The 27,750-nt window shown below is 66.6% G+C and overlaps 1 protein-coding gene across 1 annotated transcript; it reads right to left on the bottom strand.

The window, feature by feature from the left end:
* Positions 1-135: 135 nt before the first annotated feature.
* On the bottom strand, positions 136-24,760 carry PLEKHG3 (pleckstrin homology and RhoGEF domain containing G3). The gene is made up of 19 exons (XM_074998590.1): positions 23,871-24,760; positions 21,179-21,543; positions 20,635-20,732; positions 19,553-19,622; positions 19,128-19,174; positions 18,336-18,486; positions 17,392-17,523; positions 16,401-16,583; positions 15,895-15,987; positions 15,716-15,802; positions 15,200-15,233; positions 14,856-14,960; positions 11,714-11,752; positions 10,986-10,996; positions 7,642-7,757; positions 5,975-6,314; positions 5,399-5,479; positions 2,235-3,459; positions 136-1,722 (listed from the first exon to the last, which is right to left on the bottom strand). Exons 1-19 carry the CDS (start codon positions 23,932-23,934, stop codon positions 992-994), a joined length of 3,972 nt encoding a protein of 1,323 aa, XP_074854691.1. The 5' UTR covers positions 23,935-24,760; the 3' UTR covers positions 136-991.
* Between the last annotated feature and the right edge of the window lie 2,990 nt (positions 24,761-27,750).

The following is a 27,750-nucleotide window of genomic DNA, read 5'->3' on the forward strand; positions in this document are numbered from 1 at the left end:
GTGCATTCAACCCTCCCCCCCGGGAATCTAGTGCCCCCCAAAACCGCGCTGCCGTCGGGCAGGTCCTTGGCCACCCCCCGGGCAGGGCTGGGGGCGTCTCTGGCACCCCAAGGTCCCCCCTCCATTGCTGCCGCCCCCCACTGCTGGAGCCAGCCCCCGCAGGCAACCGCGCATTAGAGGTGAGCTCAGGACCGGGACCCATGCGGTGCTGGCGGAGGAGGGGATGGAGCAGCAGCCTGGCCCCACAGCACAGGCCAAGCGCCCCCTGCAGGTGCTGCCTTGGCACTGCTGGAGGGGCGGCAGAGCAGCACCCCCTACTGGGGGCGGCCAGTACTCACTGCCTGGGCTAGGGGAGCCCGGCCACCCCGCAGGCAGGAGGGCAGCGGCTGGAGCTCCCAGGGCAGGGCCCCGCCGCCCCTCCCTCCCGCTGGCCCCCAGCCGCCAGGAGCGACTCTGGGCACTGACCCGGCCCTTCCATGTGCCCATCCTGGCGCAGACAGGCAGCGACGCGTACGGCACCCCCTGAGTGGGGGCCCCTCGCGCCAGGTGCTGCACACGCGGGGAGATGGAGCCTGCGCCCGAGGCTGGGCGGCCTGCCTCCCTGCAGAGCGGCGGGGCAGAGGCTGCAGAAGACAGGGCCAGGCCGGCCGGAGGCCAGGGGTGATTATTGCACTATAAGAAGGTGGTGTACAGAGCCGACCCGCGCCACGGCCATGCTGCGTGTGCCATGTGCCCCTTCCACGCAGGCCGGGGGCGGCCCCTCCTGCCAGCCGGCGGCACAGGGCTCTGCAGGTTGGCCCCAGGGTGACAGCCCGGCCTCGGCGTCCGGCGTCCCACTGGAGGGGACGGCCCACGGCTCCCGCCAGCCCAGGGTCTGCAGGTGCCCCTCAGCGCAGAGCCCCCGAGGGGAGCAGGCCTCGTCCGGTGGCGGCGGCGGGAGGAGACGCTCACGGCGCCCAGCCCTGAGCTCGCCCGCCGGCCCGGCACCCGCTCAGCTGGCCGAGTTCAGGCTCTGGAACCTCGCCCGCAGATTCCTCACCCGGCCCTGGGGACCAGCAGCCCCCTGCTCCCAGCCGGGCTCCTCCCGGCGCCGGTATTCGTCCGACTCCTGGTAGGCCTTGCAGCGCTCCGCCACGGCCTTGAGCGAGATCCTCTCCCGCGAGGTGGGCGAGCGGATGTGAACGTAGCTGGTGGCATCGGCGGGCGGCTCCTCGGGGGCGGGCGGCTCCCCGGCACACGGCACCTTCTCCAAGATGATGACCCGCTGGTCGCCCAGCATGGCCTGCGCCGTGACGTGCAGAGCCCCAGCGCTGGGGGGCCGCTGGCAGCAGGGGGCCGGGCTCTCCTCTGGGCCCCAGGCCGGCCCGCTGCTCTGCTCCCACCCGCTCCAGCCCCCTCGCCCCGGCGGTTCCTCTGCCATCTTCTCCGGCGCCGAACGGCTCCTGTTGACCGGGAGGGGCCGGTGCGGGCGGGGGGCAGCCGAGCCCAGGGAGTACCGGGAGCGCAGCTGCTGTACGTCGGGCCAGCTGAAGGTCTCCGCTGCCAGGGGGCTGAGCGGGCTGCAGGCGCCGGGGCCGGGTGAGAGGGGGCCGCAGGGGCTGAAGGAAAAGCGTTTCAGCGACTTGTCCCTCGAGGAGGCGGTGGCTGCGGGCGGCGGGTGGGGGCTGTACTCCTGGAGCACCAGCTGCTCGTAGGCTGCGGAGCTCCGTGCCGGCTCCGGCCCTGCGGGGACCCAACGTGCCGGTGAGCGGAGGGGACAGAGTGGGGGGCACCTGACTGCCCGGTCCTGTGCCAGCCCCTGCCCACCCCACAGCCCAGTGCGCCTGAAGGGCCCAGGGGAGCATCCCTGCTCTGGGCCAGCCCTCCGACCACCCCACGGCAAGGGGGAGCTGTCTCTATAGCACACCAGCCCCACGGCCTGCCCCACAGCCTGGGCGAGCTCTCCATGCACTGTGCCAGCCCCCCTGCCCGCCCCACAGCCTGGGCGAGCTCTCCATGCACTGTGCCAGCCCCCCTGCCCCACAGCCTGGGCGAGCTCTCCATGCACTGTGCCAGCCCCCCGCCCCACAGCCTGGGCGAGCTCTCCATGCACTGTGCCAGCCCCCCTGGCCCCACAGCCTGGGTGAGCTCTCCATGCACTGTGCCAGCCCCACTGCCTGCCCCACAGCCTGGGTGAGCTCTCCATGCACTGTGCCAGCCCCACTGCCCGCCCCACAGCCTAGGGGAGCACCCACCTGTGCCTCCGTTCACCTCCCGCTGCCCATCGTGAAGCGCACAAGCCCCCGGCTGCTCCAGCACGGCCAGCTGCCTGTGCCCGGGGGGCTGGCGGCTCTTGATGCGCAGGCTGTACCGGCGCGCCAGCTGGTACACCTTGTTCTTCAGCCGCTCTCTCAGCTCGGCCTCCGAGAGCCGGGGGGGTGGCCTGGCCGGGCGGCCCAGCCGAGCGGGGCCGGGTTCGCGTGCCAGCCGGGGGGTCACCGCCCGCTCCGTGGGGGACCGGCTCTCAGGCGACTCCTCCGCGATGGCGCTCAGCTCGTCCGCCTCCAGGATGAGCAGCGGCTCGGGCGGGTCCAGGCCGTTGTGGCTCCCGCCCCGGGGCTGCTCGGCACCGGCACGCTCCCCGCTCAGCTTCTCCATGCCCGCCCACACCGGGAGCATCTCAGCGGCCGGGCGGAACTCCTCCTCGCCCGCCAGGGCACAGCCGGGTCCCGCCTCCCGCACTCCCGTCAGCACCCAAGCGGCTGTCCGCGCACCACCGGCCCTGGCGCCTGCTCCGCGCCCGGCCTCGGCGTGCTGTGGGGGTGGGAGGCTGTTGAGGCGGCACACCGAGTTCCTCACCAGCCCCTTGGGGATGTAGGAGAGGCTCTCCCGGCGCCGGAGGCTGAAGCCGGCGTCCCGGCGCTCCGCCCCCTCGTAGTAGCTCTTGATCTTGTCCAGCAGCACCCGGTCCCGCGGGGACAGCATGGATTCCTTCCTGCGGCAGGGGCTGCGCTCGGGCTCCGCCGGGCCGGGAGAGGCGGCCCCGCGGCGCTCCGGGCTCCCGGCCTCGCCCTGGGGCTCGGAGGCGCTGCCGTGCCGCTGCCCCTTCTCGCTGCCTTCCAGGCTCAGCACGCTGCTGCTGCGACTGGCCAGCCTGGGCGTCAGGAACCCCGCCGGCCGGCTGTCCTCCAGCGCCAGGCTGCTGCGCCGGGAGAAGCCGTTGGCGAACATCTCGGTGATGAGGCTGGCGTGGTCCAGCACGGACGGGGGCAGGATGCTCTTCGCCAGCTCCTCCTCCTCTTCCTCCTCCTCCTCCTCACTGCTCAGGGCTTTGGGCTCCTCCGGGCTCTCTGCTGTGGCCGCGTCCGGCCTCTGCTTCAGCTCCTCCTCCCTCTGCTGGGTCAGCAGGCCCGGCTCAGGGCTGCGCACCGTCTCCTCCTGGTGCTCCTCCTCCGAGAGCTCGTCAGGCTCCGGGGCAGCCTGCGGGGCAGTGGGGAGAGTGAGCGGTGGAGTGTGCACGCCCCAGGGCGCTTCTTCCGGCACAGGTGTGGCAGGCCTGTGCATAGGGTGCGGGTGTGCGCTCCCCCAATGGCCGGTTTCTCTCCCTTCCTCCCTGCTGCACTGTGCAGGGCCACCTGCAGGGCATGATGGGGGAACCCAAGGCACCCTGGGAGATATAGTCCCTCGGCCAGCTCCCTGCCTCGAGACCTGCTCTTGGAGCGGTTAAAAGACTACATTTCCCAGCATGCCCTTGGCCGCTAGCAACAGGAAAGGGAGGGGGATGAGGGCATATTGTTTTCCCCTTCCCATACGACAGCAAAAACGAGAAGGCCTGTGGCACCGTACAGACCAACAGGTATTTTGGAGCAGAAGCTTTCATGGGCAAAGACAGCTTTGCAATGCATCTGACGAAGCGGGTCGTTGCCCACGAAAGCTTCATTAGCCTGGAAGGTGCCACAGGACTTCTTGTTGTTGCAGATACAGACCCGCCCGGTGACCCCTCTGAGGGGTCTTACAGCTAGAGCTTGGGTGGTAATTTCTACACAGCCTTTGTTGCTGCATTAATGTTCATAGGGGATGAGGAAATCAATTTTGCCAATGGCTGTTTCCACTCAGATTTGTCCTTCGCCTCTCTCACGCAGGCTCACTGCACAGCGCTCTCGAGCTGCTTTATGTTGGGAAAAAACTGTGGTCCACGTTTATAAAAAAGACCCCGCCCCACCCCTGAAATTCTTGCGTAGAGGCCTGGGACGTGGGAGCCCTTCTCCCGGCCTGCTGGGACCCAGGATTCCTCAATAACTCGGGGTGCAGGGGAATTGTCAGCCTGGCCTGTGCCCCACCTGGGCTGGATGTAGGACCCCACAGCAGCAGCGGGGGCATAATCTGCCCTCCCACACGTCTCAAGCCCCAGCGTTCAGAGCAGCTCCTGGACAGCGCTCAGCCTAGAAACATGCAGGCGTTTGGTCTCTTCTGACTCCGCTTGGCACCCTCCCGCCACCGGCCTGTGGCGGGGAGTTCCCCAGGCTGTTTACCACTGGCAGGAAATGCCTTTGGTTCTCACATTACCCGGTTGTGAGACCCCGCCATGCCCCCCTGCCGGGAGCCCAGAAGGGGGTCGCTCCCTCGGCTGCTCCCACCCATCAGCCAGGGAAAAGGAAGGGGATATTGGCGAGTGGCAGGAGATGAGCTAGGAGTCAGATTCCAGCCTGGCGACTGGAGCAGGGAGCTGGGAGCCAGGCCACTTGGGTTCTACCCCGGGCTCTGGTGATTAGGACTGGGAGCCAGGACTCCTTTACGGTGCCACCATGAGCCGTGGTGGAAACAGGGGACAAGGTAACAACGGGCTGGGGGGGCCTTCGCACTCTCGCTGCACCACCCCACCCCGCCGTGCCTCAGTTTCCCTGTCCATTTTCCCGGCTTCCCAGGGCACTCTTGGGAGACTGGACCCCTGCAGAAATTCACAGGCAGGGGGCAGGAGGTCGCTGCTCCGACCACGTAAAGGCAGATGGGCCAGCAGGCAGGGCGTTCAGCCAGCCAATACTCGGACACCCTTCTCCCCACGTGGTCTGCCTTTGGCTGTCAGCTCTGGGGGCGGAAACTGCGCGCTCCCTCATGGCTACGCAGGCGGGGTGGTCAGAATGACACCTGGCCCAGTGGGGTGCCCCGGTCTCGGTTATGCATCGGGGAGGTGCTGGCCATTCACACCCATGCAGCCAGATCCAGGGTTCCTGCTGATTTTTTCCATCTGTGGGTGGAATAAATTTTGTTCCATGCACCAAGGTGCACACGGCTGCGCACCACCACTAAACACATGCTGCCGGGTGAGGGCAGCCTGCTGATGAATTCGGCAGCACCTGACTCTCCTGGGCGGCCGGCCCTGCACTCAGCTGACAGGGGACCCTGGCCAGCTCAAACTCACCTCTGGGATGGCCGAGGACACCTCTAGGCTGGAGCGGCTTTCCTGGCTCTCTGGCTCCTGGCTGCCCTTGGGCCCCTTGTCCTGAAACACAGCCGAGGGGACGTCTCAGCCAGCCCGGGCGGCAGCACGCCAGCCCAAGGGATGAGGACGTCGCAGCCCCACGAGCTCCCCAGTTCCGACCCCGTCTCGCTCCCACAGCCTCCAGCGCGACATCCTAGAGCTCTCGGTCGTGGTAGCCGAGCTGCAGAGCCGGAGCCCAGCGCTGTGCAGGTCAGTGGCAGTCGTCTGCTGCGCCCAGGCACCCAGGCCCTCAGCGACCTCTTTGGGTCTCGGCCCACCGTGAGCAGGGTTAGACGGAGCAGGAGGGTGCAAAGCATGCTGGGAGTCACCGCGGCCGCCCCGGCCCAGCCTGCGAAGGGTTAACAGCAGTAAGCAGAGGGGCGGGCGGCCCAGAGCCATGCACCAGGCAGCATGCGAGAGGGGGCTGGACAGACACCTCCCGGTGCAACGCAAAGCGCCGGCCCGGCAGCACCAGCCATGCAGCGCCGCCAGCAGGGAGCTCCTGAACGCTGCTACCTGCTCTTCGGCCACCCGGCCCTCCTCCTCCTCGGGCCCCGCTGCCTCCACAGCCAGCTCCTCCAGCCAGCTCTTCCCTGGGGCCTGCTCCTGCTCCGCCTCCTTCCCCTCCGCCGCTGCCTCCTTTTCCTCATCGGTACCCCCCTGGCTCGCTGCTGGCTGCCACGCGCTGGCCCCAGCCTCTAGGAGGGCTCCGGCACTGCCCGAGTGCTGTTCGGGGGACAAACAAGGGCTCCCTGGAGCGTCACCTCGGCCTCGGGCGCCGGAGCTGCTGGTGGAGCCCCCGAATGGACCAGCTGCGAGGTGTCCCCCTGCCAAGCCCCGTCCCGCCTGCATGCATCTGCAAGAAGCGGGGGGCCGTGCGTGCTGGAGCACAAGTACATGGGTGTGAACGTGCGTGCAACAGGCCAGGAGGGGACGTCTGTGCGATGCACACACAGGCTGCGTCTACACGTGCACGCTACTTCGAAGTAGCGGCAGTAACTTCGAAATAGCGCCCGTCACGTCTACACGTGTTGGGCGCTATTTCGAAGTTGAAATCGACGTTAGGCGGCGAGACGTCGAAGTCGCTAACCCCATGAGCGGATGGGAATAGCGCCCTACTTCGACGTTCAACATCGAAGTAGGGACGTGTAGACGATCCGCGTCCCGCAACATCGAAATAGCGGGGTCCTCCATGGCGGCCATCAGCTGGGGGGTTGAGAGATACTCTCTCTCCAGCCCTTGCGGGGCTCTGTGGTCACCGTGGGCAGCAGCCCTTAGCCCAGGGCTTCTGGCTGCTGCTGCTGCAGCTGGGGGTCCGTGCTGCATATACAGGGTCTGCAACTAGTTGTTGGCTCTGTGTATCTTGCACTGTTTAATGAAAGTGTGTCTGGGAGGGGCCCTTTAAGGGAGCGACTTGCTGTTGAGTCCGCCCCGTGACCCTGTCTGCAGCTGTGCCTGGCTCCCTTATTTCGATGTGTGCTACTTTGCCGTGTAGACGTTCCCTCGCTGTGCCTATTTCGATGTTGGGCTGAGCAACGTCGAAGTTGAACATCGACGTTGCCGGCCCTGGAGGACGTGTAGACGTTATTCATCGAAATAGCCTATTTCGATGTCGCAACATCGAAATAAGCTATTTCGAAGTTGGGTGCACGTGTAGACGTAGCCACAGTGTTCAAGGGGCCGTGGGTGGCGTGGGAGCCTTGCAGCCAGACCCCCAAAGCATGCTGCTGCGCCCTTCTGCTGCCCCCCAGCTGGGGCAGCTTCCCACTCTCGGACACAGCCCCAGGGAACATTCGACTAGGGCCGCTGGAGCAACGCAGGCCAGGCAGGACCGCCATGAAACAGGCACAAAGCGGGTTAGCCCGTTGCACACAGCAACTAGCAATGGGATGGGGTCAGAGCGGAGGGAGGTCTCCACAGGGAGCTCCTCTGGGTCCCAGGTTGTTTAGTAACGGCCTGGATGTAGACTGGCAGACAGACTGGTCCCCGGGGTTGCAGGGGAGTTGTCCTTTCTTGGGAGGATGGGGACAAACTGGAGCACTGGGCTAGAATCAACGCAGTGAAAGTCACCAAAGACCAGCACACGGTGGAAACCAAAGGCCCAAGTACCAAACAGGGGAGAAGTGGCAGAGAGCCGCCGGGCCGGGAAGGAGCTGGGCGTTGTGGGGGAACCCACCCCACACCTGAGCCAGCCACATGATGCTGCTGCAAAAAGACAAACGCCAAGGCCGTTTTCAGGCACGTTCACCGGCCCAGTGTGCAGGTGGCAGAAGTCCCATCGCTCGACTCGGAGCGGGAGCTGCAAGAATGATCAAAGCTCTAGAGAATGTGACCTATGAAGAAAGGCTGAAAGAATCGGGCTTGTTTAGTCCGGAAGAGAGAAGATTGAGGGTAGACATGATAGCGGTTTTCAGGTATCTAAAAGGGTGTCATGAGGAGGAGGGAGAAAACTTGTTCTTCTTGGCCTCTGAGGATAGAACAAGAGGCAATGGACTTAAACTGCAGCAAGGGAGGTTTAGGTTGGACGTGAAGAAAAAGTTCCTAACTGTCAGGGTGGTCAAGCAGTGGAATAAATTGCCAAGGGAGGTTGTGGAATCTCCATCGCTGGAGATATTTAAGAACAGGTTAGATAAAAGTCTATCAGGGATGGTTTAGACAGTACTTGGTCCTGCCATTGGGGCAGGGGCCTGGACTTGATGGCCTCTCGAGGTCCCTTCCAGTCCTAGTGTTCTATGAGTCTATGTTCTGCTGCCTCACCACAATACACAAAGAAAGGCGAGAGAAACAGAAAAGAACCCGGAGAGAAGCCATGAAGGTGATCAAAGGGCCGGACGGGCAGCCCAGGGGCGCAGGCTGCAAGAACGGGGCAGGTGTGGTCCGGAAAAGAGCCGGAGCGGGGAGGTGCTAGCAGCCTGGCTGCCCCGGTGCGGCATTGCCGGATTTTTTACAATAAATGTGAAGCCATTCCTGTCACCATGGTATTAGGTTTGCACCAAATCTTCTGCCAAGCGATGTGCCTAATGAAAGCGGGTGACTCAGGGAAGCTGTCTACGCTGCTGGTGTCTCTGGGCCACGGGCATGTGTGAAGTTAGAGATACGGGCTCGGTACCTGTTTTAGAAACGTTTGGAGCTCAGGATGGGAATGGAAGGTGGGTCACCTCCCAGTCATGCCACATGGGCTGAACACAGGAAGAGATAACAGCGGAAAGGGACCTAGGGGTTATGGGGGATGAAAGGCTGGATATGAGTCAACAGCGTGCCCTTGTAGCCAAGAAGGCTAACGACATATTAGGGTGCATTAGGAGGAACATTGTGAGCAGATCAAGAGAAGAGGTTCTTCCCCTCTATGCAGCACTGGTGAGTCCACATCTGGAATATTGTGTCCAGTTTTGGGCCCCTCGGTATGAAAAGGACGTGGATGTGCTGGAGCAGGTTCAGCAGAGGGCAACGAAAACGATTAAGGGGCTGGAGCACAAGACCTATGAGGAGAAGCTGAGGGATCTGGGCTTGTTTAGTTCACAGAAGAGAAGACTGAGGGGTGATTTCATAACAGCCTTCAACTTCCTGCAGGGGGCTCTAAAGAGGATGGAGGGAGATTGTTCTCAGTGGTGACAGACAGCAGAACAAGGAGCAATGGGCTGAAGTTACAGAGGGGGAGGTGTAGGTTGGATATGAGGAAAAACTACTTCCCCAGGCAGGTGGTGAAGCACTGGAATGTGTAACCTAGAGAGCTGGTGGAATCTCCATCCCTAGAGGTTTTTAAGTCCCGGCTTGACAAGGGCCTGGCCGGGATGATTTAGTTGGGCTTGATCCTGCTTTAGACAAGGGGCTGGACCAGATGACCTCCTGAGGTCCCTTCTAGCCCTCCGATTCTGTGATTCTATGCCAGAGACTGAGACTTCGAATCTGTCCTGACTGAGACGTGCTCTCTACCCCCGCACCCAGCGGCAGGACGGCCCAACAGGTGACCTGATCTGGAGGCCCACCATTGCCTACAGGAAGAAGAAAGGGTCTTTCCCTCCACATGGCGAGACTGTAAAGGTATCCCCGGCGGTGGCCAAATTTGTCTTTCAGTCCTCGTGAACTAACCCAGTACGGGCCAGGGTCCTGTCCCACGGGGGACGTATCTCCTGAGACTCCGCTTGTACCACCGGCTGTGGCCTGCGTCCGCAGCTTTGACTGATGGATCTGACTTACCACGTTAACAAGTTCTCGCTCTCGTCTTCTTCTTTCTTTCTTGGTTATTACACCTTTAGATTCTAGATTCAACAGGATTGGCCCAGCGTGGTGGTGTCGGTGGGATCTAAGTTATCAATTGACCTGGGAATGTGGCTGGTCCCTTTGGGGGCTGGAAGAATCTGGGGGGATTTGGTGAAACAGGTTTTCATAACCTCTCACCTGCGCAGGAGGGGGGCTGGTTTGGGCATTTGTAATGGCTGGAGAATCTGCGGGTTTGCTTGTGTAGCTTCTGGCTGGCCAGTCAGGCAGCAGAAGACCTTTGGGGCTGGCTTGGTTCACCTTACTGAGAAGGAGACTCCAGCTGGGGCTGTAAGTGGTGTGGCAGGGTGGGGCCAGGAGAGGCAAAGACAGGAGTAAAACCAGAGCGGAGAGGGAGCTGACAATGGAAGTGGGAGCGGACGAGGAGCAGGTGGTGCTAACTCAATTAGGACCAGCTGATCCCACTCGGGACTCCCTTTCTAAGCCCTTCTCCATGCAGGGCAAGGGGAGGGGGATTCAGGAGAGTTTGGGAGGTGAGTGAGGAGAGGGCAGCAGACATAGAGGAACACCAGAGACCACAAAGAGGAGAGAAGCCTCAGTGACCCGGGGGGACTGGACTGCCCCAATCCAGGGGGGCCCGGAGCTCCACCAGCGACTGTGAGGAACTGCTCAGCCGGAGGAGCCAAACAAGGAGGGGACTTGCTGCCACACCTGCCATTAGCAGAAGGAGGTACCGGGGGAATAGTCTGGGGAAGTGGCCCGGGGAGAGGAGCTGCAGGGCGAAGGGAGTCAGCCCTCGCTGGGAGCGGCCATCCAGGGTCCCTGGGCCGGAGTGGGTGGGGGCCGGGTTCCCCCAGACCGGCCCCTGTCCCAAGCAAGGGTACCGGGGGTCCCATGGTGGGGCCAGAGGACCTGGGGCCCAGGAATGAGACTGGCTCTGCCACAGCAGTGTGCTTTTAAGCAATTGGCCCAGGACTGGTTCTCCCAGACGTGCCCAGAAGCCCCTCTAAAGATTACCCCCGGCACAGCCGGCGGAAAGCCGTTCTCTGGGGCCCCAGAGGGCAGGACGGGAGGCAGGGCGGTCAAAGTACAGCAGAGTCACATTAAACCTCAGGAACAACGAACTCCCTGGTGGGGAGAACAGCAGGACCACGTACTGGACGCCCGGGGAGGTGCCCCTGTCCCGCCTCCTTCACAAAACCTCCCAGGGAGCCCCAGCTCTGGGTGGGGAGACAAGCCCCGCCCCATGGCAGGGGGCCAGGCTGGCCGGCGTGTGGGCCCAGCCCCACCAAAGGCTCCATGTTCTTACCTTCAGTCCTGCTGCAGCGTCCCCAGCACATGGAAGAGAGCAGAGAGGCAATTAGCAAAGGGGTCACTGTGCACCAGGAGGGGGGCAGGCGCTCTGACGGTGTCCACCCCCCAGCCCTGGCAGAAGCCCCTTGAGCTGGCAGGGGCCGGGGCAGGCAAGGTTGGGGTGCTGTGACCTTGGGGTGGGGGGGGCAGGCGAGGTTGGGGTACTGAGACCTTGGGGGGGCAGGCGAGGTTGGGGTGCTGAGACCTTGGGGTGGGGGGGGCAGGCGAGGTTGGGGTGCTGAGACCTTGGGGGGGCAGGCGAGGTTGGGGTGCTGAGACCTTGGGGTGGGGGGGGCAGGCGAGGTTGGGGTGCTGTGACCTTGGGGGGGGGGGCAGGCGAGGTTGGGGTGCTGAGACCTTGGGGCGGGGGGCAGCAGGTCTCCGGGGAGAGGGACTGGGGTGATTCTAACGCACTGGGCAAGCCTGGTCTCTTGGTGCCCCTGGGTACCAGGGACTCTCTCCTGCAGCTGGGCAGGAGGCCCCCGGTCCCGCTGCCCTGGGCAGCGTCCTGGGTGAGTAGCCGGTGTCACGGCAGTGGCCTGGCAGCGGCAGAGGGCTGGGGCAGGCGCTCCATTGTAATGGGCGTACGCGGGTGGCTCCTGCAGTGGGGCGTGTCGCCAGCCAGCTGAGCGGGCAGGGCTCTGACCTCGGCCCGACCACGACGGCCATTCGGGGCTCACTCACCCGGCTCAGCCAGCTGCTGGCCCAGCTGCTTGGTGGGCTCTGTGGGGACAGCAGCGTGTGAGGCTCGGCCCCGGCTCCCCGGGGCTGCAGGCAGGAGACAGCCGCTTCCTGCCCACCCAAAGGCGCCACCCTGCCCCAGCATCGCCCGAGCTCACTGGGGATGGCCCCCTCCCAGGCCACGGCCCCTCTGCCTCGCGCCCCCCGGCAGCCAACGGCCCCTCGCGCCAGCTGCGGGGGCTGGAGAGACGCATTCACCCAGCCCCTCGCTGCAGCCTGTGACTGGCCCCAGGGCACCCCAGGCCAGAAGTTGCCAAGCCCCGGCCCTGCAGCCCCAGCCCGTCTGCCCCGAGTGCTGGGGCCAGCGCTGGGCTGAAGAGGGGAGCTGGCCCCAGACGTCTTGTGCACCGGCCGGGGCTGCTGCCCACAGCGCTGAGGACAGGGTTGGACGCAGCCATGAGGAACAAGGCAGCTCTGCTACCAGCTGCACATCCTGTACCCGCTGGCCTGGCACTGCCCACGGCCCTGCCACACGGCCGGGCCACCTACAGCCGCACTACCGCCAGCGCCTGTCTCCTGTGGCACCGCCCACAGCACAGCCGGGCCACCTACAGCCGCACTACCCCCAGCGCCTGTCTCCTGTGGCACCGCCCACAGCACAGCCGGGCCACCTACAGCCGCATGACCCCCAGCGCCTGTCTCCTGTGGCACCGCCCACGGCACGGCAGGGACACCTACAGCCGCACTACCCCCAGCGCCTGTCTCCTGTGGCACCGCCCACAGCACAGCCGGGCCACCTACAGCCGCATGACCCCCAGCGCCTGTCTCCTGTGGCACCGCCCACGGCACGGCAGGGACACCTACAGCCGCGCTACCCCCAGCGCCTGTCTCCTGTGGCACCGCCCACAGCACGGCCGGGACACCTACAGCCGCACGACTGCCAGCGCCTGTCTCCTGTGGCACCGCCCACGACACGGCCGGGACACCTACAGCCGCACGACCCCCAGCACCTGTGCATCTGGCAAGGCACTGGGCACAGCACACCGTCCACGGTGCCTCACCACACTGCATCGCTGCCCCCCTGCTCCGGCTGCCCTGTGGCTAACCCCAACAGCCTGCCAGGCAATGGTCCTGGCACCCCACACTCCAAGGCTCCAGACACACGGGCTGGCTGGGGCAGTGGCCACCCAGCAGCGGGAGCAGGGCCTGGGAGCCCAGCTCTGAGCTGCCGGGCAGAGACTCCGCTGCTTGCGGCCGGGTAGAGCCCTGCTGGGCCGCGCTGGGGCAGGGAGATGCAGAACGGGGGCAGGATCCAGTCTGCTGCCCTGGCGGGTGGCAGCTTGGGGCGGGGGAGGTTTTTTTTTGCCCAAGACTCTGCCCACTGGGAGAGAGCCCTGAGCCTCGCCCTACCGCTGGCAGCAAATGGCTCTGAGACCCACAGGCTGGGGGCCTTGCTCTCGCTCTGGTCCACAGAGAAGATGACAACCTTCTACTGCTACCAGTTACCCGGCGGGGTCAAGCCGCAGAGGGCTGCAAGGATGGCACTGCTGCGTTACAGCTGCACAAGCGAACGCTCGTCTTAGGAAAGGTCAGCATTAAGGCTGCCCATATCCCCTTAACTCTGCCCCTTGTGCCGGCACAGGGCACCATAAGGCAGGCTGAGGGGACGGTGCTTCTCCACAAGATCCCGCCTCAGCCCCAGAGCGAGGCCAACACCGAACAAGAAGGAGCCAAACCGAATGGCAGCTGAGTGCCCAGGCCCCACGCCCACCTGTGCGACCACCAGGGCAGGGGGCCTGGAGAAACCCCACCCGAGCAGATCACGAGAGACTGCCGGGGTGAAGTTACAGCTGGCTGGACGCCTGCACCCCTGCCTGGCCTAACCCCCCAGCGCTGCAGCCTGTGACTCACTACTGCAACCTGCTCCACACGCCCGCAGCTCCCACTGATCCACCCACCGGTGGCAGCGGCATCGGAGCTGCGGTTCCCACGGGTTGCCACTGAGGGCGACAGTCCCAGCCCACGGCCTCCCTCCAGAGCCTGGGCCAGCCGGCTGCAGCCCATGCAGAGGGAGATCCAGGAGGTCGCAGCCCCAGGGGAGCGAACCCCGGGGGAGCACGGACCGATGCTGTGCTGGGGGAGGGCTGTCGCAGCTCTGCGCTGAGAGCTGCGGAACCCTGGGGCTCAGGACTCCTGGGTTCCCTTCGAGCCAGCCAGCAGCGACAGAGGGAACAGCTCCTCCCCAGGGCAGGGCCACAGGCCGCCACTGAGCCACAATGCATCAGCCTCCATGGAAGCCGCGTCAAAGCGGCACCGCCCCCACCCGGCTCCAGCGTCTGCACAGGCGAGTGTCTCCCGACCGCCCAGGCAGCCTCCACGCCCGGAGGACGCCAAGGCTGGAGCAGGGCAGCTCCCCTGGTGATCTGATCCAGAGACAGACAGGCCGGTACGGGGCAGACGCCAGGGCCGGACTCTCAGGGAGCAAACGTTGCTTAGCACGGCCACGTACCGCCCCCGGCACAGCCGGTGGGGACAGCCTGCCCCACGGCGACCCAGGGGAAGGGGGGCAGGAGCGTGGACGGAAGGATTCTTGTGTCTCCGGTGGCGGCTGGAGCAGACCGGCCGCCCAGCACTCGCCCGACAATCCTGTGCCACCCCTGTCCACCCCCAAGCCACAGTCATTCGCCCCCCTTGCAGGCCAGCCCCCCGGCCAGCCCCGGGGACCTGGTGCCCCTGCGCCATCGGCTTTCACGGTAGGGAAAGATTCAGGGCCCAGGGTTGGCAGGGGCTGGACAGAATCCAGCAGCAGCTTGTGCTCCCCAAGTAACTCGCACCCTAGGGTGCCACGTGCGCCCCTTGGCAGGGAAGGCAGCCTGGGCACCCACCAGCCAGACTGACCGAGGAGGAGAACTCCCGCCAAGCCCTCTGGCCTGGGGGACCGCTGCTTCCAGCAGCCTCCAGAGCCCAGCCAAGCGCCCTGTCCAGGGGGAGCGCCGGGCTCAGCCGGGGAGCGGCCCTGCCCCCGTGGGCGGCACCACCAGCCATGCTGGGGCTGTGCCAGGAGAGACGGGCACGCGAGTTAGTCCCTGAGCTCGCTAAGCCCGGCTGTGCCCTCCAGCACCCACGCCCGCCTCTCCCCTCTCACCTGACTGCCGGCGCCCCTGCCGGCCCTGCGCCGGCTCCTCGTCCGCAGCCTGGCACGACTTCGCCTTCTTCAGCCGCTCCGGGCTGTACCGGTAGCGAGCGGGGCCTGCGAGGCGCAGGGGGAAGAGTGGGGGAAGCACAGGCTGTCATGAGCCCCTGGGGCAAAGCCTGCCCTGGCATGTGGACCCCCACACGGGCACAGTCCAACCTCGCCTGCAGCCTCCCTGCTCAGAGCCAACCCCACGGGCACCGCCCGGCCCCCAAGAGCCCCAGCCGTGCAGGAGAGACCCCTCCAGCCCGGCGACCCGCCCCAGACCCTCCGGCTTCTGTCGGTGTGAGACTTACGGGAGGAGTCCATTTCCAGGATGGCTTCCTTAGCCTGGGGGCAGAGAGCAGGTGGTTAGCGAAGGGGGAGGGAGCCTGGCGGTGCCAGGGGGGGACGAGGTGGGAATCTGTCGGGTTTCCGACGTGGGCCCTGCCTCAGTTTCCCCAAGTGCTGCCTAGTTAGCTGGCTGGGGTGGGGAGGGGAATTGCTTTTTGCAGCACTCCGGGTGTGACTGAGGAGGGGCTGCCCCCCCTGCCCTCCCCCAGTGCCCCGGAGAGCCCCAGGAGACAATGGCCTCTCCAGGGCTGTGGGCTTCTCCCGACCACGGACAGCGCCGGGCCTGGGGAATCCACGAGACACGGCTGCCAGACAGGCAGGGGGCAGAGCCCCCGTCCCTCTGTCCCACACCGGGCAGCTGCCAGGCCCAGGTCTGGCCTGGCCAAGCTGGGTCCCAGCCCAGAGCTCCTGCCCTCGGGGCCAGACGCCAGGCGCCGCGGCCAGGTCCCTGCGCCCCGGCGGGGAGGGGGGCCCTTCACCTTCTGGGGGATGACGGCATGATGGTTCTCCAGGATGAGCCTCTTCAGGTGGTGGGTCCAGACCCGCTTCTCCTCCGCGCTCTTGGCCTGAGGCACAGCACACGCCATGAGCCGGGGAGACGAGACCAGCCCCAGCCCCAGCCCCAGCCCCCCCGGCCCGCTCCCTGCCAGCCCCTCACCTGGATGCTGCACTGCTGCTTGTTGTGCTGGTAGTGGGCGACGCTGAAACACAGCGAGTCCCTGGTGCCCTCGATCAGCATCAGGGAGGAGCACTGGGGGGAGAGGGGCTTCAGCAAACCAGACACGGGTCCCCCTGGGGCTCCCCCCCAGCAGCTCCCCCCAAGGCCGTTGCCCCCCTCCCTTGCCCTGTCCCAGCAGCCCACCCCAGGGGCTCCCCTCCCCTCCCCACACTGCCCCTAGGCCCCCCGGGGCACTGCCCTCCTCAGGCCGGCAGCTCCCTCCCTGCTGCTCCCAGCCCGGGAAGGGGGCCGGAGGCCAGGCCGTGCCCCCAGCACAGGGCACCACAAAACCCTGGGGAGTGGATTGTGGGAGCGGGTGTCGGGTCCAGCCCCACAGAGCCGGGGCGGGGGGGGTCGCACAGGGGGCAGGCCCAGCCCCACAGCGCCGGGGGGGGGGGTCGTACGGGGGGCAGGCCCAGCCCCCCAGCGCCGGGCCGTGCGGGTACCGGGATGTGGCTCTGGCAGACGAAGTGGTCGCCGCGTCTCTTGGTGACGAGCAGGGCGCGGTCGAAGAGGAAGACGACGCGCTGGTTTCGCGCCCTCTGCACCCGGAAGCTCCCCTCCAGCACCAGCTCCCCAAAGGTCGTCAGGTCCGGCCCCTTCCAGTGCAGCAGCAGGGATTGGATTTCCTGGGGGGCAGGCGCAGGGGCTCAGGCTTCTCTCCAGCCAGCCACACACACTGCCCAGATCCAGGGGGTCTCAGCCCCACCGCCCCCAGATCCAGGGGGGTCCCAGCCCCACCGCCCCCCAGATCCAGGGGGGTCCCAGCCCCACCGCCCCCCAGATCCAGGGGGGTCCCAGCCCCATTGTTCCCCAGATCCAGGGGTGTCCCAGCCCCATTGTTCCCCAGATCCAGGGGTGTCCCAGCCCCACCGCCCCCAAGATCCAGGGGGGTCCCAGCCCCATTGTTCCCCAGATCCAGGGGGGTCCCAGCCCCACCACCCCCAGATCCAGGGGGGTCCCAGACCCACCGCCCCCCAGATCCAGGGCAGTGTCTTGGCCCCACTGTTCCCCAGATCCAGGGGGTGTCCCTGCCCCACAGATCCGGGGGGGGGGTCTGAGCCCCCCATCTCCCAGATCCAGGGGTGTCCGAGCCCCACTGCCTCCCAGATCCAGGGATACCTCAGCCCCACTTCCCCTCAGATCCAAGGGGGGGGTCTCACCCCCACCGCCCACCCCCACCCCAGGGCACAGCCCCATCCCAGCTCAGGCTACCCCAGGGCCTTCCCTCCAAGCACAGGGCCCCGGGACTGGGATCCCCTGGCTGCACGGAGGTGCCCTCCCACCCAGGCCCCCCGGGGGGGGCACAGCAGTGGTCCCCAGACGTCGCCGAGCCAGAGGAGCCACCGCCTCCCCGAGGCCCCCAGCAACCAGCCGGCCCCATGGAGCCGCTGCCTGGACCCGGAACCGGGCGTTGCCACAGCCCCCCCGGCTCACCTGCAGCCGCACGGCGTGCTCGTGCCTGCGTTTCATGTCGTTGATGTACCAGGCCACGCCGGTCATGGTGTCGATGGCCTCCTCCACCACCTCGTAGCCAGCCTGCTCCAGGTCGAAGTGCTTGGCGACCTCCTGGGGGCACCGGCCGGCGTGAGGACTCGGGGCCCCGCTCCCAGCTGTGCCCAGCCCCTGCTGCTGTGTCTTTCCCAGGCGCCGACCCCCAGACGAGCTCGGCCCAGCAGGAGCGGGGCAGGGCGGGGCGGGGTGGCGAGCACGACGCACGGGGCTCAGAGCCTGCCCGGCACTGCAGCTGGAAGGGACGCGGCGCCCGGGCTGGCGGGAAGGATGGGGACCGCAGTGCCCAAGCAGAGGGGCCGGGCCTGCCATGCTGGTGCCCGGAGGCTGTGGTCTCTGCGACGCCCAAGCAGCTTCGCAGAGGTGTCAGTTTGCAGGCGGGGGCAACGCGCAGCAATGCCGGGGCCGTGGGGGGAGGGAGGCACTGCAATTGTCATGCAGTGGGTGGGGGGTGCATGCAGTGGATGAGGGAAACACTGCGATGCCTGTGTGGTGCCCGTGCAGTGGGGGAGTGTCATGCAGGAGATGAGGGAAGCACTGCAGTGCCCATGCAGTGGGGGAGTGTCATGCAGGAGATGAGGGAAGCACTGCAGTGCCCATGCAGTGGGGAGTGCCATGCAGTGGGGGAGTGGCATGCAGGAGATGAGGGAAGCACTGCAGTGCCCATTGAATAGTGGAGAAGGCACTGCAGAGCCCATGCAATGGGGGGGTGCCATGTAGTGGCTGAGGGAATCACTGCAGTGACTGTGCAGTGGCTGGGAGAAGCACTGCAGAGCCCACGCAATGGGGTACCATGCAGTGGCCGCGGGAAGCGCTGCAGTGCCCGCGCAGTGGGGGGGCGTGGAGAGGGCAGGTACTCTCTCAGTTACCTGGAGCAGCAGGTGGTACTTGAGGATCCTCTGGACTGGCTTGAGCAGGTAGGAGCCCAGGGGCAGCGCGTGACCAATCTGCTCCTGGCGCTCGCGGAAGAACTTCGCCTGGCGCTTGTTCCTCATGCACTCGGTCAGAGCCGCCACCGAGCTGCAGGGACCCGCCCGCCCCGGCGGTGAGGGGAGAGGCCGGTGGGGGCGGGGCCTGGCACGGTGCCCAGACACCCCGGCGTGGTGTGCAAGGCGCAAAGACGAGGCACACACAGGCTACGGGCAGACACCTGCCCCTCCTGCTCCCACACGTGCCTGGGGCAGGGGGGTTGCCGGCAGACCACCCTTTCTCCTCCCAGGGCCAGCAACTGGGATGCTGGGGGAGGGGATGCACCCCGCTCTGGCAAAGGGAGGGGCAACCCCCCCAAAAACAGCTGGCAACCGGGACCCAGAGGGGCTGCTGGAGCCACTGCTCAGACCCCTGTGTGGGAGGTCAGAGCCAAGCCACACCCCCGTGGGGTGCAACCCCCGCCCCAGGGAGCCTCCCCCGGGCACAGGTGTTTACCCGGGGAACTGCCCTCCTGGTTCCCCCCCACCTGAGAGTCAGCGCCCTGCAGTGCTGCGAGCTTCCCCAGCAGTGCCTCGGCCCTCCCCCCTCCCCCCACCGCAAACGGCCCCGGCCCCACACGTCCCAGCTGGGGCTGCCCCGTGAAACCCCTCCAGCCCAGGCGCTGCACCAGGCAGCTGAGCCGCGCCAGCCCCCCTCCTGCAGCGGCTGGGGTCTGCTCCCCGCACACTCACTTGGGGTAGTTGTTGCAGTACTGGGTGTAGATATCAAAATCCTGGCTCTGAGGGGGAGGGAGAGAGGGAGTCCATGAGTGAGGTCTGCTGGGGGACCCCCTGCCCCGCCCGGCTCTGCCCCCCTGCAGCCGCACCCCCCCCATGCCCAGCCCCAGCCCCAGCCGCCAGTGAGCGCTTACCTGGGGAACTGCCCTCCCGCTTCTCCCCGCAGCTGGGCATCAGCATCCTGCGACCGCACCCAGCGCTGCAAGCTTCCCCAGCAGTGCCCCGGCCCCGGCCCCTCCCCCTCCCCCCACCACAAATGCCCCCAGCCCCGCACGTCCCAGATGGGGCTGCCCCGAGAAACCCCTCCGGCCCACGCCAGGCAATGCCAGGGCCCTCCTCCCAGCCGCTCACCCCAGGCAGACCCTCCGGAGCCCCCTTACCCTGTCCACAAAGCACCGGGCCACGGCCACAGGGTCCTTGTCACAGCTGTCCAGGTCCTGCAGCAGCTCACTGGGCAGAGAGAGACCGGCTGTCACGTGTGGTGCCCCGCACAGGGCCCACTGCAAACACGCATGCCCCAGGTGCACACGGGCCAGGCCCGAGCTGCATGTGAGGCCCCCCACCCCCGGCATAGCCCCCCTGGAAGGCAGGCAGCACAGCATGCAGCAGACTCGGAGCAGTACCCACCTGCAGGGCTGGGCCCCTCCCAGGACTGGCAGGGTTTGAAAACAGAGCGAGCGTTAGGAGAGGGAGAGACCTGGGCTGGCACTCAGCCCCACCACCGGCCCTCCAGCCCCGCCATGCGCGCCCAGCTCAGAGACGCCCTCCAGAGCTCCTGGGACGGGGCACCTCCCAGCCCACCCGCCCACAGCCGAGCCGAGGCAGGTGGGGAGGGTTACGGATGGGCACCAGCCGCTGGAGACCGGCAACGAGCACCCCGGCTCGTCAGTCAGAACCTGTGGGGCAGGACGAGGGGCAGCCCCAGCTGGGATACTGGGGGCTGCAGGGCAGGATGACAGGCACTGGCAGAGCTGTGGGTAGCCCAGGGCTGGGCTAGCAGGGGCTGTGGGGCAGCACTGGGGAGGGCCTGGCAGAGCTGTGGGGAGCTACAACCCCTTTCTGCTGAGCACGAACACCAACTTCTCTGTTCTCGGGCAGTTACGCCTCAGCCCCTTTGGAAAGGGGATGGTAATGGAGTAAGCAGGGGCCGCGCCAGAGGGGGCCAGGAGCTGAAGTCTGGAGGACGGCACGCAGCAGGGGCTGGGCTGCAGGGGGGCTGCACTGGGGGGGTCCAGGGCTGGGGGGACCAGGCTGGAGGAGGGCACAGCGCGGGGGCAGGGCGGGGGGGGGCCAGGCTGGGGGGAGCTGGGCTACAAGGGTTCAGGGGAGGGCACAGCGCAGGGGCTGGGCTTGGGGGGCAGGGCTGGGGGAGGGCACAGTGTGGGGGGCAGGGCTGCGGGGGGCTGGAGCAGATCGGGGCTATGAGGGTTCTGGGGGCCGGGCAGTCCCGGTCCCTGCTCACCTGCTGAGCTCGTAGACGTCCTCTATGTTCCCGAAGAGCGCGCTGACCTCCTCCGGCCGCAGCAGCTCCTCCACGTCGATGACCCTGCCCAGGTAGTCCTGCCAGCGCCCCACGCGGCTGGTCAGCCCATGCGGCCAGGAGCCCCCTGCCCCCTCCCATTCAGGCACCCGGGGAGCTCCCCTCCTGCCCCCCGATGTCTCTGCGCCAGCCCAGCCCACAGGCCGAGGGCCGCGTGGGTAGCTTCATTCCCACCGAGCCTGGCCAGCTCCACCCCACAGCCCCATGGGACTCAGCCCCCTAGCAAGCCCTCCCCGGGGAAGCCAGACCAGCCATACGGGGCTGCAGGAAGCCCCCTGCCCCCCACTCACAGGGCGTTTGGGGGGCACAGACCCACTGGGGCGGAGGAACCGGAGACGCCAGCTGCCCCCAAGAGGACAGGCCATGCCCGAGCCTGGAACTCCGGGGAGCCCGGCGGCGCTGCATGGGGCCAGCTGGGGGTGCTGCTGTCCTGGGGGGCAGCGGCTCAGGGGTGCCCAGGACTCACCTCCACGATGCTGCGCAGGTCCCGCACGTAGGTGCGCTCCGACTCCACCAGCTCCAGTACCACCCGCTCCAGGTAGCTCAGCTTGTGGCTGGCGCCGGCGGGGGTCCGGGCCCCGAAGGGCGAGAGGGGGCGGGACCCCTTGCGGCCCAGCCAGCCGCCTGGCGAGGCATTGTTGTTGCTGTCGTGCAGCTGGCGGGCCCGGGGGACGTCCCCTTCCCAGGCGGGCACCTGGCCGGGGGCCTTGTCCCGCCCCTCCATGGGCACGCGGCTCATGGGGCGCTCTGGGGGAGACGCACCCACCGCGGCACAGACGGGCATCCTGTCATTGCAGCCAGGGCAGGGCGCTGCCGGCAGCCGGGGGGATTCTGCAGGGGGAGAGGTGGGGGGGTTAGAGCGGGGGCAGCCCCACGGCGCAAGACCAGCCCAGGAGGGACTGCAGGGCGGGGCAAACCCTCAGAGCCATGCCGTGGCCCCATGCCCGCCTGGCGCCAGCCCCCTGACAGGCAGTGCCAGGGCCAGGCAACTCAGGGAGCCGGCCTGACCAACGCGCCCCTCGATCGGGCTGGGGGACACAGCCACCAGGCAGCCCAACAGCACAAGCCCTGGGCCGGCTCTAGGCACCCACAGGTCACGCCCAGGGCTCCTGTGCCAGGCTGGGGCAGGGTGCACAGCGCCGGGCTATGCGTGGTGTGCATCAGACAGCCCAGCGCCAGCAGAGCCCCACGGGCAGGGCTGGGGAAGGGCTGGGCCAGTGGGGGCAGGGATGCCCCCTCCTGAGGCCGGACCTGCCCAGGTGTATTTGCATAGGGACACAGGTCCTTTGCTCTAAACACGCTTGCGGCTGGCAGACACTGGCCCAGCACCCTGGCCAGCCACTCCCACTGGCCTCCCCAGCTCCAGTCACACCCCCGGCTCTCCAGGCTCCCTGGTTTCCTGGAAGGCAAACGAACCCCTTCTCCAGCTGCTGGGGCTGTCAAACCGCCCTCCAGAAGGGGCCCCAGTGACGCTGCCTGAGGATTCAGAGGGCCGGGGAACTGCTCCTGCACATGAGTGGTGGGCCCCGGTTTCGCTGAGCTGTGGCCTGCTCTGCCCAGGTCGCTGGGGGCTGACGGAGATGCCAGTGCCAGAAGCTGGGTGCTCAGGCGGCTGCTCCGGAGATTCACATGCCGCCCAGCTGGTTGGCAGAGCGCCCACAGCTGGGCTGTGCGTTACTGTGGGTGGTGCACGGCAACTCCTGCCTCGTGCACCAATATTATTCCGCACACGGGTGGCAAGGCTCAGAGGCACTTTGCCAGGCACCAGGGCTCCCAGCCTGGCTGGGTTATTGCTCGCAGTTGAGGGATAAGGGGGTGGACCAGGCTGGGCAGCCCTGGCCTGGGCATGGCCAAGGGAGGCTCAGCTCCCTGTGAATGACCGGGCTGCTCTGCCTGGCTTTAGGGCATGGAAAATGGCAGTGGATCTGTGCCCCTGCTCAAGGGTTGTGAACAGCTCCAGGGCAGGGGCTGCAGGTCAGATCTGCCCTGGGGACCTCACAGGCTGCAGAGAGGTGCCCAGGGAACCTGGGCTGGGAACTCTGCTGGCGGGGCCCTAGCAGGACTGGAATCCACCTCCCTCTCAGCTGTGCCAGGCATCCGAGAGGAGCGAGCCCCACTTTCAACCCAGGGAGCTGTGGCACACAGACCTTCAGGCTGACCAGTCACTATTTGGGGTGCCACCCGGCAGGGGTGGGGCAGGACTGTCGGGGCACCTGCCACACCCAGGGGCTCGAGCCGTGCTCCTGGAAAGCGGGGCCCCCAGCCCCCCCCGAGTGTGCGCCCGCCCCCAGGTGAGCACAGCTGTTCTCCGCCTGGGGCTGCTCGCAGGCAGTGCCCAGGGAGCGAGGAGCCATTCCCAGCGGTGGGCAGGTCGGCCCCTGGGGGGCCCAATGCCCCAGCCTGGGTCACGTAGGCCAGGCCGAGGCACCCCAGCCGCATGGCCGGCCTGGGAGCAAAGAGCCATTTCCAACGCGAAGGGCCCCGGCGATTTGACAGCACGCGAAGGCCGTTCCCCGGCTGGAGCCGTACAGTCACCGACGCAGAGACAGTCACACAGAGCCGCACCCCACCCCACCTGCAGTGGGACGGTGCCCGCCAGGTGCCTGCATCCGTCTGACTCAGCCCCGCCTGCCAGCTGCCCGGAGAGTCCCCAGCTGCCCCAGGAGCCGGCGGCAGGCTGAGAAAGCTCAGCCCAAGTGCTCGGCACAGGGAAACGCCTCCCAGCCCATCACCACAGCCCCAGGCTGGCAGAACAGACCGGCCCAGACCCACATCCTGAGGTGGGGGGCAGGAGGAGAGACACCCCCCCATGGCACCCCCCCATCCAAAGGTCAGGGAGACAAACCCACGGAGCGGCTCTCAGCCAGCAGCCTGGCTGGAGGGGATCTGCCCCCAGGTCCCAGGTGTGGGGCTCTGCCCAGCCCCCTCCCCCCTAGTTATCCCCCCTCCCCCCAGCAAGGCTCTGCATTCTTTGCAACCTGCGTCAGCGGCTCACACCCTCTCCCCACACCCCCGGGGCAGAGCAGGCAGACATGCGGCTGCAGGCCTGCAAGAGCCAGGCCACCTTGGGAAGCCAGCTGCAGCCCCCCTGCTAGCCCCCGCACACCCCCTCTCGCCGGGGGCCGCCCCCAGGGCTCAGCCAGGCCCTCCCCACTTACCCCAGAGCTTGGAGATGCGGGTAGGCCGCCAGGGCAGGCTAATCATCTCCTCCCAGAGGAACATGCTGGGGCCCAGCACGCGAGGCTGGGCCGGGGAGCGGGCGGGGGGAGTCCCCGTTGCCTTCCCGGGAGCCAGCGGGGCAGGGCGCGGAGGCTGGTGGCGTCAGCTCTCACCTGGGCACAGCCGCTCGGCAGGAAGGAGCAGCGTATCACCGCCACGCCCATGGGGAACTTGCCCTCTGCGCGGCACGGCTGGGCCTGAGCCCACGCCCGCCAGCCTTGCCCGTCTGCACTCTGCCCACGGAGCACCCCCCGCAGCCCTGAAATGCAGCCAGCTCTGGGGCGGAGGCCAGCCGCCGCGGGATCCAGGAGGGGTGGGGGAGGGCGATTCCAGACTTGGCCGTGGGGCACGGCGCGTGGGAAGGGCCCCAGGGCATCTGGAGGGCTCATTCAGGACCCTGCAGGGAGAGGGGCGTCTGGTGCCCTTGGGCCCTCGGAGAGGGAAGGGCTGAAGGGGAGCAGAGGGGGGCCGTTTCTGCCCCGGCCCAGGGATGCGGCACACACCAGCCAAGCTGCCCCCCAGTGCAAAGCAAAGCAGCCCGCAGACTGCCCGGCCCCCCGGGACCCACTGCACACCACGCCTGTCCTGCACGGTGAGCTGCGCCCAGAGAGCCCATCCCCGGCACGCAGCCCCGCCGCCCTCAAATGGACCACGGGCCAGGAGCAGCTGGCTAGGGAGGGCTCTTCAGGGTGAGCCGAGCCAGGCCAGGCCAGGCCAGCGGCCGGCTGCAGCTAGAACAGGGTGAGCCGCCACAGAACAGAGCTGCCCACGGGCCCCGAGCGCGCTGCCAGGCACAGGTGACGTCGGGGAAAGATCTTCCCAGGTATCTGGAGGTCCTCCTGACGCTGAGGGGATCCTCGCCCCGGGAAAGGGGGTGCCACAGCCACAGCCATTTGGCACAAAAGAGCCACACTGAGCAAGGGCAACGCTGGTGGGTCTGCCAGCGCCCATGATTGTATCCCAAGTCTCCCGCCACGCGGCTGCGCCTCCGGGGGGCGTGCCTTAAATCCCCAGCTCCCAGAGTCAGGGGAGGCAGCGAGAGCCCTGGGGTTCTGGTTTCAAAAAATACATCAGTCCCTGTGGCTGGGGCGAGAAGCTTGAAAACCTGACTCTCTCTAGCTCCTCTCAGCAGAAACACACACACATACACACACACTCTGGCTCCTCTCAACAGAAACACACTCACTCACTCACACACACACAGGCTCCTCTCAGCAGAAAAACACACACACACACACTCTCTCTCTCTCTCCCCCTCCCTCCAGTCAGGCGAAACACACACACACACACACACACACACACACACACACACACACACACACACACACACACACAGAGGCTCCACTCAGCAGAAAGAAACACAGACACACACACTCTCTCTCTCTCAGATCTCCTGAGTCTGAAGCCAGGCTGGGCCATCTATGGGGCGAGGGGGCTGCTCTCAAACAGGGCAGGAAAACAATCAGCTACATTTTTCAGCAGCCCTGGGGCCGGGAGCAGAATCTGGACCGTTGAAACCAAACAAGCCAAGAGTCCCCCGCCGCTGTGCCCGCCCAGCACGCCGGGCTGAGCTGGAGAGGGATGATCCAGGCTGGATTTACAGGTGCCAAATGCCGGAGACCCATCCGGTCCCAGGGTCAGCTGTTCCCACGGTCTGTTTCCTGTCCCGTTAAACAGGCCCTTTATCTCCCATCAGCTCCCAGCCCTGGCTGGTGGCAGTAAGAGCCCCCAGCAGTGGAAATCGTCTGCCCCGGGGACCCCAGCTCTCTGCCTGCCTAGCAAGGGCCATGCAGCCTTCGAGCCACCGGGCCCACCCTCCTAGCCACCAGCCTGGAGGTCGGGGGAGGGACACCCTGAACCAGGTGCCCCTCCCCACAGCTGGAAGGCAATTTGGCCAGCCCTGGACCCCCACCCACAGCAGCCCAGCCCCAGGGCTCTCCTGCTCACTGCAGCCAGATCCTGGACACACACACACCCCTGCCAGGTCTGAGCAGCCAGGGCCCCCACCCGCCAGCCCAGCTCTGCCCCCCAGCTGCAGCCAGGGCAGCCTGGACCCCCACCCACCAGCCCAGCCCACCCCCTGGCTGCAGCCAGGCAGCACAGCACCCAAGCACCCTGACTCTGGAGCCCCTCGGCCATAATCTGGGCTGGAGCCCCCACCCCTCTGCACCCCTCTCTGCCCCATCCGCTCCCCAGAACTCACACCTCACAGCCCTGAGCCCCTCTGCCCCGGCCCCACCCCAGACCCCTCACCCTTACACCCACCCTCTGCCCCCACCTCTCCCCGGAGTCTGCACCCCCAGACAGAGCCTTTGCACCCCAACCCTCAGCCCTGGCCCCACCCCAACCCCTCACACCATTGCATGTCACCCCTGTCCCGAGCCTGAGCCCCCTCCCGCACTTCTAATCCCTCAGCCCCACTGCCGCCCAAGGAATTCTGTTCCGTGCATGACTCTGAAAGCGAGGTGTCGCACGAGGCGTCGCACGAGGCCACCACACCGGCGCATGAGACAAAATTCCTTCCCCACCAGGGTGGAAAACACCAGACGGACCCTACTAGGGACTGGCTGTAACATCGCCAGGGAGCGCAGGGAGGACCGGAAGTGCCCAGCCAGGGCAGATAGAGCCTGGGGTGAGACACAGGCCCTCTCTTGGGCATCGGAGCAGGCCCAGCTCTCCAGCAGCGGGGACGGGTCAGACCTGGCACCCATCACCCGCGGAGAGTCCTAAGCTGCTTTGCCAGGCTGGGAGGGGCGAACTCCACTCCAGGGAGCCTGGCTGGACACAGCCTGTTTAACCCCCCCAGTGCCAGAAGGAGCAGCAGGTCCCCCCACCCGGAAGCAAAGGCCCCCAGCGGGCGGTCGTGCTTGGTGAGGTCGGGGCAGCCTGGCCCAGCAGTTCACACCCGGCACCCGGCCTCCTGGGCTCCATTCCTGACCTGTTGCCCGGTGGCCTTAGACGAGTCCCTCCTGCCCCCCCCCCACCTTTCCGTGCCTCAGTTTCCCCCATTTCTTGTTCCACTGGGAGTGGGAGCTCTTGGGAGGGGCCGTGCAGCCAGGGTGTCAAACAGCCTGTGATGCAGTGGGAGATGCTGTGTATGTGTGTGTGATGGGGTTCAGGGGTCCCCCTGCACTGCACCCCGTCCGCTGGCAGGAGAGACTCTCACTCAGCAGGTACAACAGGAGGTTTATTAGGCAACAGATGCCCAGTTTCTCACAGAAGCGACAGTACAGCAGCCAGAGACAGTCCTTCCAACCTGTCCTGGGGAGAAGACCCCGAGGGGTGCCCCTCTGGGGTGTAGCTTCCCCCTCCTCAGGCTGGTTGCCTTCCAGCTCTCCCTTTTCCTAGCCTCTAACTGCCGCCCCCGATTCAAAAACCCAGCTCAGCTCCTCCCTGCTCTTTGTTCAGGCAGAGGTGTCACCTGCCAGTTGTAGCCCCAGGGTCATCCTTAGCCACTGGGAGCTGCTGCTTGCCTCAGACATCCAGCCTGACTCACACAGGCACTCCCCCCACTCCATTACAGTGTGGGGCTCACAGAGGGTGTGGGGCTCCTGCGGAGGGTAACCTAGGCAGCCAGGTGACACCTCTGGACTGCCGACAAAGGAGGAGGTGGAGCCTGAGGGGTTTGAACTGGAACTAGGGGTTGGGAAGCAATTAGTCGGGGCTGGGAGAGAGAGACAGAAACAAAGGAGGGGGCCAGGCCCCAGCTCAGGGGGGCCCCTCGGGCCTCCTTTCCCCACCATGGATTGGACTGATGGCTTCTGTCCTGACACCCCTGTACGATGCTGTGCCCTGTCAGCTAATAAACCTGTCCTACCC

The sequence above is a fragment of the Carettochelys insculpta genome, chromosome 6, assembly GCF_033958435.1.
Source record: "Carettochelys insculpta isolate YL-2023 chromosome 6, ASM3395843v1, whole genome shotgun sequence".
NCBI lineage: Eukaryota > Metazoa > Chordata > Testudines > Carettochelyidae > Carettochelys > Carettochelys insculpta.

Excerpts from the sequence above, each read along its gene's own strand:
- PLEKHG3 (XM_074998590.1), bottom strand. The coding sequence starts at position 23,934 with ATGTTCCTCTGGGAGGAGATGATTAGCCTGCCCTGGCGGCCTACCCGC. Across the intron at positions 15,803-15,894 it reads AGCAGCAGTGCAGCATCCAG|GCCAAGAGCGCGGAGGAGAA; the intron begins GTGAGGGGCTGG and ends GCTGTGCCTCAG. Across the intron at positions 6,315-7,641 it reads GCATCATGTGGCTGGCTCAG|ATGCATGCAGGCGGGACGGG; the intron begins GTGTGGGGTGGG and ends CGCTTCTTGCAG.